Source organism: Dermochelys coriacea, chromosome 8 (assembly GCF_009764565.3).
Source record: "Dermochelys coriacea isolate rDerCor1 chromosome 8, rDerCor1.pri.v4, whole genome shotgun sequence".
NCBI classification, from domain to species: domain Eukaryota; kingdom Metazoa; phylum Chordata; order Testudines; family Dermochelyidae; genus Dermochelys; species Dermochelys coriacea.
In genome coordinates this window covers 32,737,510-32,751,219 of record NC_050075.1, presented here as the reverse complement: position 1 = coordinate 32,751,219, position 13,710 = coordinate 32,737,510, and the positions used below count along the sequence as shown (strand labels likewise).

At 37.7% G+C, this 13,710-nt stretch overlaps 1 protein-coding gene across 6 annotated transcripts in view; it reads right to left on the bottom strand.

Moving 5' to 3' along the window:
• RANBP17 (RAN binding protein 17) overlaps positions 1-13,710 on the bottom strand; it is a 256,018-nt gene that overhangs the window by 206,827 nt on the left and 35,481 nt on the right. For 4 of the 6 annotated variants that reach the window (XM_038413649.2, XM_038413647.2, XM_043491411.1 and 1 more), the window contains exons 12-14: positions 10,482-10,675; positions 3,698-3,803; positions 2,312-2,447 (exon numbers count right to left, since the gene is read on the bottom strand). In XM_038413649.2, coding sequence (XP_038269577.1) covers positions 2,312-2,447; positions 3,698-3,803; positions 10,482-10,675 — 436 coding nt within the window. The remainder of the gene's footprint in view (positions 1-2,311; positions 2,448-3,697; positions 3,804-10,481; positions 10,676-13,710) is intronic. The other 2 variants (XM_043491410.1, XM_043491409.1) reach the window with 1 other exon arrangement.

The window sequence follows — 13,710 nt, the reverse complement described above, 5'->3', positions numbered from 1 at the left end:
AAAACAATAAAAAGATAGCACAAGTTCTGTTTTCTATTTTTCTCATACACAAAATATCAAATAAATATAGTTTGGGATCAGTTTTTAAAAATACACCATCTTCAATGGGGTTCGACACACAGGATTCCACACGTATGGAGCTAATTCAAGAACAGGCATGCAACTTCTGTTGACTACAGAAAAATCAGGGGTCTCTCACACACACACACACACACACACACACACACACACACACACAGAGCGTACCCACCATGCACAAGTCTCCTCTGACTTTGTGTACTGGGGTACAGTCCTCATAATGGAAAATTCTGGGACAAACCTCTTCCTCTATCAGATTTTAGTGCAGGAGTGGAGTGACAGGCCTCAAGACATTAAAGTGGTGAGGCCAATAAGACTCCACTCATGCAAGGAATGGTGGTAGAATTTGGCCCTGAACGGGAAAAAAAATGAAGTACAATTTCTCTATAAATTAAAATTCTACTGGTAGAAGATATAGTCAACTCATAAAAATCGGCATATAAGGGACACCGAGTGGCAATCAGATTGGTTGTTCTATTCCTAACACGGTAACTAGACTTTTAAAAAAGAAGACCTCAGAAATTTTCTTCGCCATTAGTAGTTCTATAAGAAAGCCTTCCCAAACCATCATGACAGTTGACCAGTTTGGTCACAAATAAAATATTGATGACTACTGCTTTGATCTATACACATCCGTCTGGGAAAATTGAAATCCTGACATTCTTACATCATTTCCCCCTATCTTCTTTAAATGAAACTAGTTGTGTTCTTTTTCTTATAAGGGATCTACAATACATCAAATTAAAAAACATTTTTGATATTTAGTAACATTTTAATCAACAGTTAACTATTTCAACTTTCATATGAATGGCAGTTGTGACAGCAATGTTAAGACTTCTCAGCCAGTAAATGTAATACATTTCATGTGCATCATGTTATGGATTTAGCATGCAAAAACTCAAACTTTACATCTTCTTTTGACAGAGAAGCTCCAGGCAATTGGGCTTCATTTCCAGGCTTCATTTTTAGGACATCATTTCACCCAGACCCAAATTCTTCCCCCAGTTGTACTTTAGTACTGTCCCTAAACCAGAATGATAATGGAAGGCACAGCTTCTGCTGGATTGGCTGGGGAGGGTGCTAAAAAAACTATGACAGTCTAGTATAGCATACTATACTCCATCATGCATTAACAGGTCATTTCCACCCAGCACCAGCCCAGACAGCAAGAGCCCACACACAATAACAAGAATTAGGACATCAATACATTTATTTACCACCTGACAAAAATCAGATATTATTGATCACAATGATTATGACAATCTTGCTTCCACTGAATTTCAGTCAATGGGAGTTTTGTCAGATTTGAGCAGGATTGGGAGCAGAATCTGTTATTGTAATATTATAAAGCAATTTGTCATATTTGAAAAACACAAATCAGCTTTGGCAATTAAAGCAACACTTAAGTTGCCATAAAAAAGTAATTCAGCATAATATAAAACTTTATTTTTAATATCAAAGCAAGGAGCCATTCAATAACCCTAAAGTATGATTCAAACCAAAGGGGATAAAATAATCCTTTGGTTTGGGACTGTTCACCAGAAAGCATGGGTACAATAAGTTTAAAAAAAAAAAAAAACCCACTTAGTCACTTAGCCAAAAGTCTTGCTAAAGATTTGCTTGGGGCTCATACACAAACAATGTTCCTTCAATCTTTCTCAAGATCAACTGATACTGTCTTACGGATGCTCTCTTTATAATATCTATATTATGACTGTCCCCTACAGTTAAGGTGAATTAACTGCTGCTTCTTCCAAGAATGTATCTTACTTTTCCCTATTCCTTCCCTATTTAAAATGCAGAAAAGCCAAGTAATGTGAGGAATACAGTGAAAACTGCATAAATGAGTAACTGTCAAAAGAAAAGAACTATTAAAAGAATAAATCTTGTGTACCCAGATGTGAAATATAACACAATATAGCAGAACCCAGTTAAATGTTTGAAATAAAAAACTGAAATGCAAACTAACCTAAAACTGTAAAATGAATACAACTGTAAAAAATATTAACTCTCTGCATGCCAAACCTTAAAATATACAAGGTGGTAAATCCTCTCAAACAATCAAAAATTAATAAATTAAGTATCTATAAGCTTAATATCCATCAGATAATATCTTCAGTTTTCACTCCGGCACATATTTTTTACACATACACTTAAGATATATTAGTAACCCATTTCCTACACAGATTTCTTCATTTTAATTACAAAAATCTCATTTGCGGCAAAGACTTACCTTTGAGGTTCGCTGGAGCTGGTCCCCCACATATGTTTTACGGAATTGATCCAAAAACCAGAGAATCGCGAGTTCTACTTTTTCATTACTAGACCGTGGTAACTGGGCATCCATCAAGGATATCAGCTGAAAAACTCTTAATGCCAAGGAAAAACATTCTCAGGAAGAATTTTCAAAGACACAAATGATATTCTGACAGCTAATTTCTCATGGGTCCATCAGCCATTATTTATTTGCCTAAGCTAGTGTTTGCTACTTTTCTTCCTTGCATTTCCTTCTTTTATAAACTACTAACATGACTACCACTCACAGCTGCACATCAGCACCATGCTTCTTGCTAAACTATGCTCTGTCACTTCAAAAACATTTTTATACTTCTGTCAACTTGCAAAATGCTCTTTTTCTTAGTACAGCATTTATATAATTCTCCGACAATTTATTCAGTTGCTCTGAAAATTACTATGACTTTTTTCTAATTCTGAAATATGCAATATCTGGATTAGAAGCCAGATACACAAGGTCTGTTTTAAAATACCTCTCACATTTAATAACACAGTAGAACATCAATAATGATGCAGAGTCCAAGGCAAATTAGTGAAGCCTGAAATGAGGATGTAAATACAGACATCATTAGCCAATTCTTAGTGTGTAATTCCCTTTTTTAAGTGTGCTGGGTTTAGAGCCAGGGCAAGTGGGAATTCCCTATTTATCACAGAGAATGTGGTATCATCCACAATAACCTCTCACCCAGTCTGTGCTTCAATAAACTCTGTACCCAAGAGACAGGTTAAGGCCCATATTTTTAAAAGTGGCCTCGAATTTTGAATATTTGACTTTAAATGTCTATTGCCTAATTTTCAAAGGTGCTGAGCATCTGCAGTTGCCACTGAATTCCCTACTTGCAAACTCATGTGATTAAAATGAAGGAAGCAATACAGGAAATGGACAAACGATAAAACTAATTAGCAAAACTACCATTTTAAGTCCATGTGCATAATAAATAATAACTACCTTTTTAAGTCTATGTATATAACAAATGGTAGGTGCAGGTGCTCAGGCCACAATCATCCGAAGTTGGACACTCAAAAACTGGGGCAAAGAAAACGAGAGGTCAATTTTGAAATTCGAGCCATAAGTGACTTACTGCCTGGCGACTCAAATCACAATGAAAACACTACATCCTGAGAACTAGAACCATGCCACCATATTGAAAGATGAAGGAGCACGGTTGCAATTAGCTCAAATTTACACAAGTTAAGTACAGCCCTTGATTTTGTAGCAGATGCAAATGGATCCAATTCGGCAAAGTTTGGGCACCTCTCGTTTATCAATAAATGTTAAAAAACACATAACCCCTGTTTTGATTTGTTTTAACAATACACTTACCGACAGGATAATTCTCCATCCATGGCATCATGTTCATCTGTACTGGTGTAAGTTAATCTTCCTCCTACAACAGTACCAACAAGATATACCAGCCACGCCAGACGTCCTAACATTAAAAAGAAAGAAAAACCCTCTAATAAGCAATTACATTAGCAGAGTATAGTTCTGTAAGACATATGACTGTGGAAGAGTCTGCAAGAATAGTGGTGGAAACGTCATCCCTTAAGACATTTTAAAGTGGACTGGACAAACCAATTAAAATTATACACTTAGGAACAATCAAGCGCTTACAAAGGAAAAGGCCAGATTTGAGGGTTTCTTACTCTTCAAAAAAAAAAACCTTAACTATAAATATGAACATAGGCATTAGACTAGAACAGACCAGACTTCCACATTGTTCAGTATCCTCTCTCTGACAGAGCCCAGTATCAATTGCTCTGAGGAAGAAGGAACTCCATCCAGACTATCAGTATGACTCAGGAATGTCCAATTTATTAGCGGCCTGCAGAACCTATCCACAGGATAGATCAACTGTGGTAGCAATTCCATAGTTAAAGCTGTAATTTGCTTTCCATTTTAAGAGGATGAGATGCTATACACACCTCAGTTTTAACTCTCCCTTCTATATGAATGCTCTCACATCTGGTCTTTAACCATAAGATTTGTTGATTTTGAGTTTATGGAAGTTAGTTCGGGCTAGGAAAATGAAAGTTTTTTGCTTTTTGACAAGACTTCTATTTTTTCATAGCATTTCAACTCAAATACCACTTAGTCTAGAAACTCAAATTTGTTTTATTAATGTAAGTTTTTAAAGGTTGTGGAGTTCATTTGGGAGTTATTCTCAATAATTATTTTAACTTTAGGGATTCTATGAGGTTGCTACAGGATTTATAAGCTTCTTCAGGTCTAGCAAAATTTATGAATTCCACAGGCACAGCCTTCGTAGTTTGTTACCTCGCATTCAAATAAGGAATTAAAAGAGTTCAGAGTCACTCTTGGTAGTTTATAAGTTCTCTAGTTCTGAGCCAATGAAATCAGAAGTTTTGCAGACACAGGGCAAAGCCTGTATGCCCTCAGAGTTAAATATTTCCTATTCCAGAAAATTAGTAGTTTTCCATCATGTAGTTTTCAAGGTCCATGGGCACTGCCATCAGATCTGAAAAGTTTTGAAAGTGCATATTATCCATTAAAAGCTTTGCAGGCCCATTCTGCCAATCTTGTAAGCTATGTGATTGCCATTTCAGAGGTTACAAGGTCTGCAGGTACAGCCCAACAACTAGAATATCTATAGGATTAATATGTAAATTTTGCAAGATCCATACCTAACACCCTTGTGCTTACAAGGTCTGTATACATTGCCAATGGGGCTTAGACAGTATGCAGACTGTAAGCTCCATCCTGACAAGTATGGGATCTTCAGGATTGTTACAGTACAGCCCTGTAGACCTTGAAAGAGTTTTTATACCTGCAGATGATGTAAACTGTGTATCCCAAAAACTCAGGAAATCCAATGCCATGTTGCAGAAATTAGGACAGTTTAAATTTCTCCCATATAGTTTAACTACAAGACCCTGATCTTCAATAATGGTACCTATTTAGACCATGGCAGCCCTAGCTAAATTATTTGTATTTAACCATGAGACCTAGTAACCGGAAATACCCTCAATTGGGAAAAAAGGTATAGTGGTATTAAAATAGTATTTTCCCATAAGGAGGAGTCACTTCAGTGCCTGATCTAAGAGATTTATCAGATTGTTAGAGCTTCCAGTTGCACATTAACATGTCCCCTCAATTACAATGCTACTCCTGGCCTTCACTAGGAAAAAAGTTGTACTGCTAACTCAAATTAACTAACTCAAAGTAGTATCCTAGTGAAGACAAGGTAGTTTACACATGAGTTAAGGCTATGGTGGAGCATATTCTTTAACTCCACCAGCTAACTTATGTGAAAACCAGAAACTGCCTGGTCTTCCCTAGGATTTTAACCTCGATTTACGAACACACCTTTTTTCCCTAGTGAAGACAAGGCCTTGGAGATTTGACCAAAACATGTTTCAATATTGAATGCCAAGGAAAACCTAGACACATGAACACTGTAATATTTTCCTTTTAAACAACATACCAATAGTTACATACTGTCCTTCATGGCATTTCTCTACAGAGAATGAGGGCAAAATGTTATATTTTATCTTAAAGGAATAGGTAAAATGAGAGAGAGAGAAAGAAAGAATGACAGACAGACAGACTTTTCAGATTTGTTTGTTCTGTCTTTCTGGAAAGATCTTCATGACAAAAACACATTACCCAAAAGTATGCATGTATAGAGAAAAATTATTCTAAGAAGTGTATAATACAGTTTTTGATATATGTATCGCATGTTCCAATTTGCAAATATGTTAAAGTTTGTTTCACATTCTTTGCTGAATTCTTCATTTGTATACCACTAAGCTTCATTTAATCTCCCCCAAGTTTTACAGTGACACATTCTGAAAGTACAGAACTGAAGGGCAATGAATTTTCACTGCCCAGGCCCATTCAGGTAAATCTTTCCGAGATACACACCTATGCATTAAAGGTCTGATCCAGATTTCTGACATTGGTGTAAAGCAAGGATGTTCCATGTCATTAATGGAGTTATTCTGATGTAAACAACAACAAAATCAGGCCCTACATTTAAATCCTGTGATAATAATCTAATGGGAAGAACACAAGCAACGATAAAATAGATACTAAAATGTACCACAGAACGCAAATAAGGGGGACATGATTTTCAATAAAAGTATTTATAACAGAGCATTCTGATCTATATTTTAAATATCTTGCAAAAACTTTTGCAAGAGAATTTGAAATCACCAGCAGATAAAGCTTAGTGATACATATGCTAATGTTTATTTTTACTTTTAAGGCACAAAGGAACATTAATAAATGATTTTACAGTTTTGGAGAGACATTGATGACACTTGCTTTAAAATTCATTTGATATCTGAGACCTTCACTGGGCCATTTTCTCAGCCCATCACTTCTTCGCAATCCCCCATTTCTGCCCCTCCAGTACAGAGTTTCCTCAAAATTCTTTGGTCAAGGAAATGGTGGTTTGCCTCCCACCCCCAAGATAAGAAAGCAGGGAGGGTCAGCCCCCCACAACCTACAGAAGGATAGAGCCAGCTGCATGGAGGCACTGTCTCTCTGCACTTATCTTTAATCCCTAGCCTTACACACGCTTTCATGCAATGCAGCCAGATAGTAGCTGCCCTTGGAGTCCCGTTATCTGTACCCCAACCCTCATCCCCACCCCTTGTGCCTATCCTGGACCTTCCAATATGTCCTCTGCAGACTTGAGGAAAGGTGTGCTGTGATGGATTCAGATGACCTCAGATCCACTGGCAGAGGGGACCTCTGACTGAAGACCGCAGAGGGACTGATTCTCTGCAAAGATTTTGCAGTATGTCTAAACAATCTGCAGTAACAGTACCAAATGTTAGTATCTTTTTCTATTCCAATAAATTATAAAATTAACTCCACACACTAAGTCAAACACGTAGTTTTTAAATAAGTGTTATTTTTGTGATTCTGTCACAGGCTGATTTGGCACTCATTGAGCAGTATACAGGAGGTACTGGGTGAAATTCTACAATCTGACATACAGGAGGTCAGAATAACGGTATCTTCTGCCCCTAAAATCTATGAGATTTTCTGTGACGGCTGTCGAAACATTTAAGTTAAAAAGGAGAACTATTAACCTGTTAAGGCACTTACACTTGGCCAATGTCAAAAAATATATAATCCGAGAGAACGTCCCCTGGATTCTAGATAATCTGTTTTTAAAAAAGCTATGTGATATCATACAATTGACCTACCATACTGTATGTAATTACATAGAACATTAGTGAATCAACAAAGGAGGTGTCTATTAATCACCGATGGGGACAACTGTGTTCCAAAGACTGTGAAATACTTGCTGAACTCATCACTGATGGCATGGGGCTAATGCACAGCCAGAGAAAGATGAGTACAAAAGCAAGCTAATTCAAAGGAGCAGCAAAAAATAAGATGTTTGCCAAATGGCCAAACACTGCAATAAAAAAATATTTTATTACAAGTTTCTAAGAACTATGAAGGTAAAATACAAACTGCACAAGAGCCCCTCTCTAGGAAGGCAGCATGACCAGCTGTTTGAAAATGAGACCAGCTGTTTGAAAAAGAAGCTCCTGAGCACTAAACTCAGCTCTTTTTGGACTCTTTGGGTATGTGTGCATTGCAACTAGACATACCCTAAGTGAGACTTTAAGCAAGTAGCTTATGCCAAATTTTTCAGCAGTGTTGAACACTGATTTTGGATGCCTGATACACCTCCAGCCTAATTTTCTTATGTGCTGAAGTAAATAGGTGCTTCAGCTGAACAGCAACTCTGGGGAAAAAAAAAAAAAAAAAAAAAAAAGACTTTTGACATCTCAAATTGCACATGCAACAACTGAGGCAACCATAATTACTGAATGCTTTTGAAAATTTGGCCTTAATTTTTCTGTCTCAATTTACTCATCTGTTTTTCAAAAAAAAAGAGAGAATGCCTACCTATTTCAGAGAAATGTTATGAGAATTCATTAGCTAATGTTTATATTTGACCATATACATTCTATTATAAATTAATTGTTATTATTAAAAAAGGGTTCCAGAGAGTATTGAGACCATCGTAATAACTTACTAGATTTGTGGTTCTCAAGAGGCCTCTCCACACATACACATACAAAGACACCACCACCAAATAAAAAAAGACCCACCCAGGCACAAAAATATTCCACAATTACACAACATATAGAAGCCAATTTAAGCCAAATTACACAACGTATAGAAGCAGAAGCACCAGAGGATTGCATAGCTAAAATGACCAAATCAACAGCAAATTCTCCAGTGACTTGAAAGGCTAAAGCCACCCAATAAAGAGCAGCCATTTCAAAAGACAGCAGCAAACAGCAGCTGCTTTTCAGAGCTGCATGGTTCAAACAGCAGAGCCACTATTTTGAACCAAAAAGAAAAGGAGTACTTGTGGCACCTTAGAGACTAACAAATTTATTTGAGCATAAGCTTTCGTGAGCTACAGCTCACACACTCTTGTCAACAATTTGTATTTAAAACATAAAACTAGTTACTCTGACACTTATGGAAGTAGCTCAGATTTAAACAAAGGCTATTTTTCTGATGACTCTTTCTCTGCAGTCTCATTTGTGGAAAGCAGAATCTCAACTCTTAACACAAAACCAGTTTACCATCACAGTTTTCACTGTTCTTCTCTACTTCCACTATATGAAATGTTCAGACCACTTGCTTTTGCAGCTGCTTAGCTAGACTACATTTTTTTTCTTTGGCAAAATAATTATTGCTGTAATAATCTGTAATTATGGTTTATAATAGCAATAATCCCAAAGAAATCAGTCATTACCATAGATCACAAGTAATCGTTAACTACTGTTAATGACCCATTTCTTGGGGATTATTGTTTAGTAAACCATGACCGCATTACCATCGATACAGAGAGCAAGACAATATAATAAAATGAGATCTTAATATAATATTAACTTATTTTGTAACATTAAAAGCCATTAAACATCTAAATTAAAGTATGTATAACTAAGGGATGTAACATTTATTGTTCAACATGAACAGAAGTATTTAGTTTGCAGAAAAGAAACTGAATTCTTCTGCAAGGAGCAATACAGAATTAAACTGCACCAAACTTTCTCTTATGCCCAAGTATTGGCCTATGAAACCTTCCTGCATTACTGTAGCTGACCATTCTCCTTTGACTTCATGTGTAAAAGAATCCAATAACAGCAGTGAAGTACAGACTGCAGCTGGAGAACAGAAAGCTGCCTTTCAATGCAAGTTTGCTAATAGACCACAAAGGGGAAGTGACAGGTGCATACAGGGAAGGGAAGTAAGAGAGAGAGTCAGACCACGTGCATTACATAAGCTGGAATAAAATGGCTCCCCACATTTAACTCTGCATTTTCAAGATGTCAACAAAAAGCAGCAGTATGAATGGCAATATCCGATCCAAAATATCGACAATAGAAGAACAGCTGTATTGGGGGAGAACAACACAATTCAGTCATATAAAGATGCAATAATTATAAAACAGCTACACTAGGAAAGAGTTAGTCATTTACATGGTCAAGTTAAACAAGGCACAGATAGGAACAATTAATCTATGTAATAAAATTATATAGGACATAATATTGTACAATTTACATACATTATCTCTCTATAGCTAAATTGCTTTTCCAATACTACTAATTGATGCTCACAAAACTCAAAGGGAAGTAAAGATAATTAGTGTTTTTATTTTACAGATAGGGCAGTCAAATCAAAGAAGTTAAGGCCTACATTTTCAAAAGTATCTGTCAAGTTTGGGTCCCTCAGTTTTCAGGTATCCAACTTGAGAAATGTACAGCCTGGTTTTCAGAAGTGATGAGTTCTCACAGCTCCCACTGCCTTCTAATTGAAGTGTGGATGTTCATCATCTCTGAAAGTCAGAACTTCACGTTCTAAAACTGGGAACCCAAAAACTGAGGCCCTCCATGCTGGAGGCAACTTTTGAAATGTGGGCCAAAGTGACTTAAGTAAAGTAAAAACAGGGTTAGAACTCAAGAGTTATCAATTTCCAGACATGTACTCAGACCACCGGATCACATTTCCCTCTCACACACAGATGGATAATTTTGCACCATTTCAAGTCCACATAACAGAGAACAATGCAGTCTCAATCATAAATGAAATAAATACTAACCTTCTTGGACTGTGATTTCTAGTGGATTCCTACTAGAAGAATGCAATAGCTTTTGGTAGTTTTGTGCATTTTGGTCAAACAACTGTACAAGAAGTGCACAGGTCTTTTCATATTCACACCTGCTGACCGTGCAGAGTTGCTCCAGCTGCTGAAATACAGTAGCTGTATCATCCAGAGGATCTTCCAAACCATCTCTGCAATATACATAAAATAGAGGTTACTTTCTAGAAACTATTGTTCTTAAAGAGTTGCCTCTGTGCATTCACATCTGTGATAACTAACATCTCCAGCAACAAGCTACAGGACTGTATAACAAAGTTGTGTCCTCAGGGCAGTCCATTAGAATTCTCATGCTGGAATGTCATCATTGGCTTAAACCGTATAATCTATATAAAAGGACCAAACACACCCCAACCACCTCTACCCTTCTCCCGAGCTGACAGAGTCCAGAAATACAAAGTACTCAGAGGCAGAGGGGAAAGGCAGATGAGCAATGTGAATGTACAAAGATAACTCTTGAAGAAAAATGATTACTAGTAAATAATTCCGCTTTCTTCTTCAATGCATTTCCGCTTATGAGAAAGTAGCAAGTAATGCTCTTATTAAAGGATGGTGGACAAGACATTCTAGGCAAAAACTGGCTATGACAATGCCTTACAAAACCGAGCATTAGATTGCAATGCCAAGTCCAATGAATAATTGTTAATGAAAGAATAAGCAGAACTCCATGTTGCTGCTTTGCAAGTCTCTACAATAGCAGTCTCAGGCAGCTACAGAGGCAGCTTTGGCCCTAGCAGAATACATCTTTAAGCCGAGAGATACTGTTTATTTGACTAAGGAGTAACAAAGCTCAACATCTAAGCCACAGAAGCAGAACCTCACTGGGTAGCCTGGGATCTGAGGAACAAAACAGGAAGGGAGATATAATGGGACAGATGAAAATTTGACACCACCACAGATATAAAGCTGGGGTGAGGTCTCAAAATGACTTCTTTATGTAACACTATAATGGGTGCAGAGGCCATAAATAAAAAAAATCCACCCTTGCCATTGAGAAAGGAGGTCAGGGCACAATGGAAGCTGAACCAACAGTTCTCTGGACAGAACAGTGTGCCAATACTGCCACAGCCACATTTGTGTTAGCAGTATGATGTTGGCTCTGTCCTCTGTGATTTTCCTTATGACTCTTGGTATCGAAGGAAAGCTAGGAGAGGACTGCTCCAATTCAGCAGCAATGCATCCAATGAAGATTTTTTAATCTTTGTGACCAGTGGTGCAGTAGATGACACTTGGCATTCTGAATTGAAACAAATAAGTCAATTTGTGGCTGACCATAGCTGAAGGGACCATTCATATTGGTTGTAAGATTTCCTGCTGAGGATGTCTGCCTGTATGTTCTCCTTCCCCACTGTTAGATGTACAGCTAGTGGGTGTGCCAAGAGTAATGTCAAAACAGGTAAGCAGTCTCTACAGAGGACATGCATCAGTAGAGAAGACCAAGAACAATGCCTCCTTTTCTTTTTCTCCTTAGACTCCTTTCACAGATCAGAATGCTTCCTCCTCCTCTCTTTTTTCTCTTCTCTTCCCTGGGACAGGATCATGAGGAGATCTGGAAGCCTGACTCTCAATAGTGATATTGACCAGTGCTGACTGGGAGGGAACCAAGGAAATTTTTGATGCCAACAAAGACTGCAGTGCCAGAGCAGTCCTGTTTGGATGGAGCATACAGCATTAGACAGTACCAACCAGGAGACTCAGCCCAAGTAAGCGTTTGCTTCAGGAAATTCAATCTGAGGCCAGACAACAAGGGGCAATGAAGCTGGGGCAGCAAATGCATCTCAAATCTTTTTACAGACGACCTCAGCACCCCAAAAGAATGTGAGGATAGTCCAAGGAAGCCAAGTGCACCTGCAGTATTAACTTTCTGTTCTCCTCATCTGAGGAGAGACAGTGCAGCAAGCTGTCTCTTGGGAGACTATGAGCCTGTCCCAGGCACAGTAGGCACCAAACATGTTCATCTGTCTCTGGAAAGATGGTTGAGCAGGTGGCACATCTTTTCAACCCCAAACAAACAGAGTTCAGGACCTGACACAGCGTAGGGGGTAATCCAAGGCAAGTGGCCTCATCTACTCTAATTTTAATATGACTGACTGACTCACTCACTGTAAAAGGATAGGCTAACATGCTTGCAGACTTGAGAAGTAGTTCCACTTAGGTCTTGCTGCAAAGGAACTGAGATGGCTGTGGTTGTGCTCTTCCTCATACAGACTGACATGACGACAGCATCCTAGCATGAGAACACTACTGCACCCCACAGGACACAAGGCTTAGTTATACAGTTTCACAGCCTGACACTACAGAAACTAGACCCTGCAAGTGGGAATGCACAGAGGCCCCCTGAAGAAGGATTAAACATTTTTAGCCACTCAAAACACATTTTTTCTTTGTCTGCTTTATTTGCTGTGATCATATGGTAAATTTTTCTAAAATATAAACGGGATTTTGGCTCTAAAACATCAAGTCAATAAATAAGAATTACTAGCTGGGACAATAAGTATAAATCTATATAGCAAATGAAGGTAGTACTCACTTAAACGTGTACTGCAAAGCAAAAATAATACAGAATCAGCACAGATTTGTATCTCATTAACCAAGCTGTCATGGCATTTAGTACAGAAATTGTTAACCAACCCTTTTATTCAATTTTTTTAAAAGTACAGTTACTCTCTGAAAAGTGACTATAGAAAACGTATATTGGTGTTCCATTTGTGTGTGCATGAGAGAGTTAGTTATGGATAGAATATGCTCAGTTTACGAGTAAAAAGTTCACACAGACAACAAGAGAGATTATGCAAGTGGAACTTAGTGAGCAATTTTGTTGATACGTGAATTGGAATAGAATCCAACTTACTCTCTCCTAGCTTTGTGGAGAACAGAGGAATAAATATATATTTTTTAAAAACAGCTCATAGCTTTTTATTTTATTTTTTTTTTACTAAAATGAGCAACTACAACTTCGAATACAACAGGGAGCAGATGTGCTGAGTAAAAAGAGACCACTTTACAGTCATTTTTCAGAGCAGAATCACACTTTAAAATAATTCTGCCACCTCATCTTGTACTACTCTCTCCCAGCCTTTCATTAACAGGTGGGATTCCTTTTGCTGCCTTCCTTTGCTGATGTAGAGAGGGACCCTAAGAAGCTCCTGCTCTGATGGTATAAACGGCA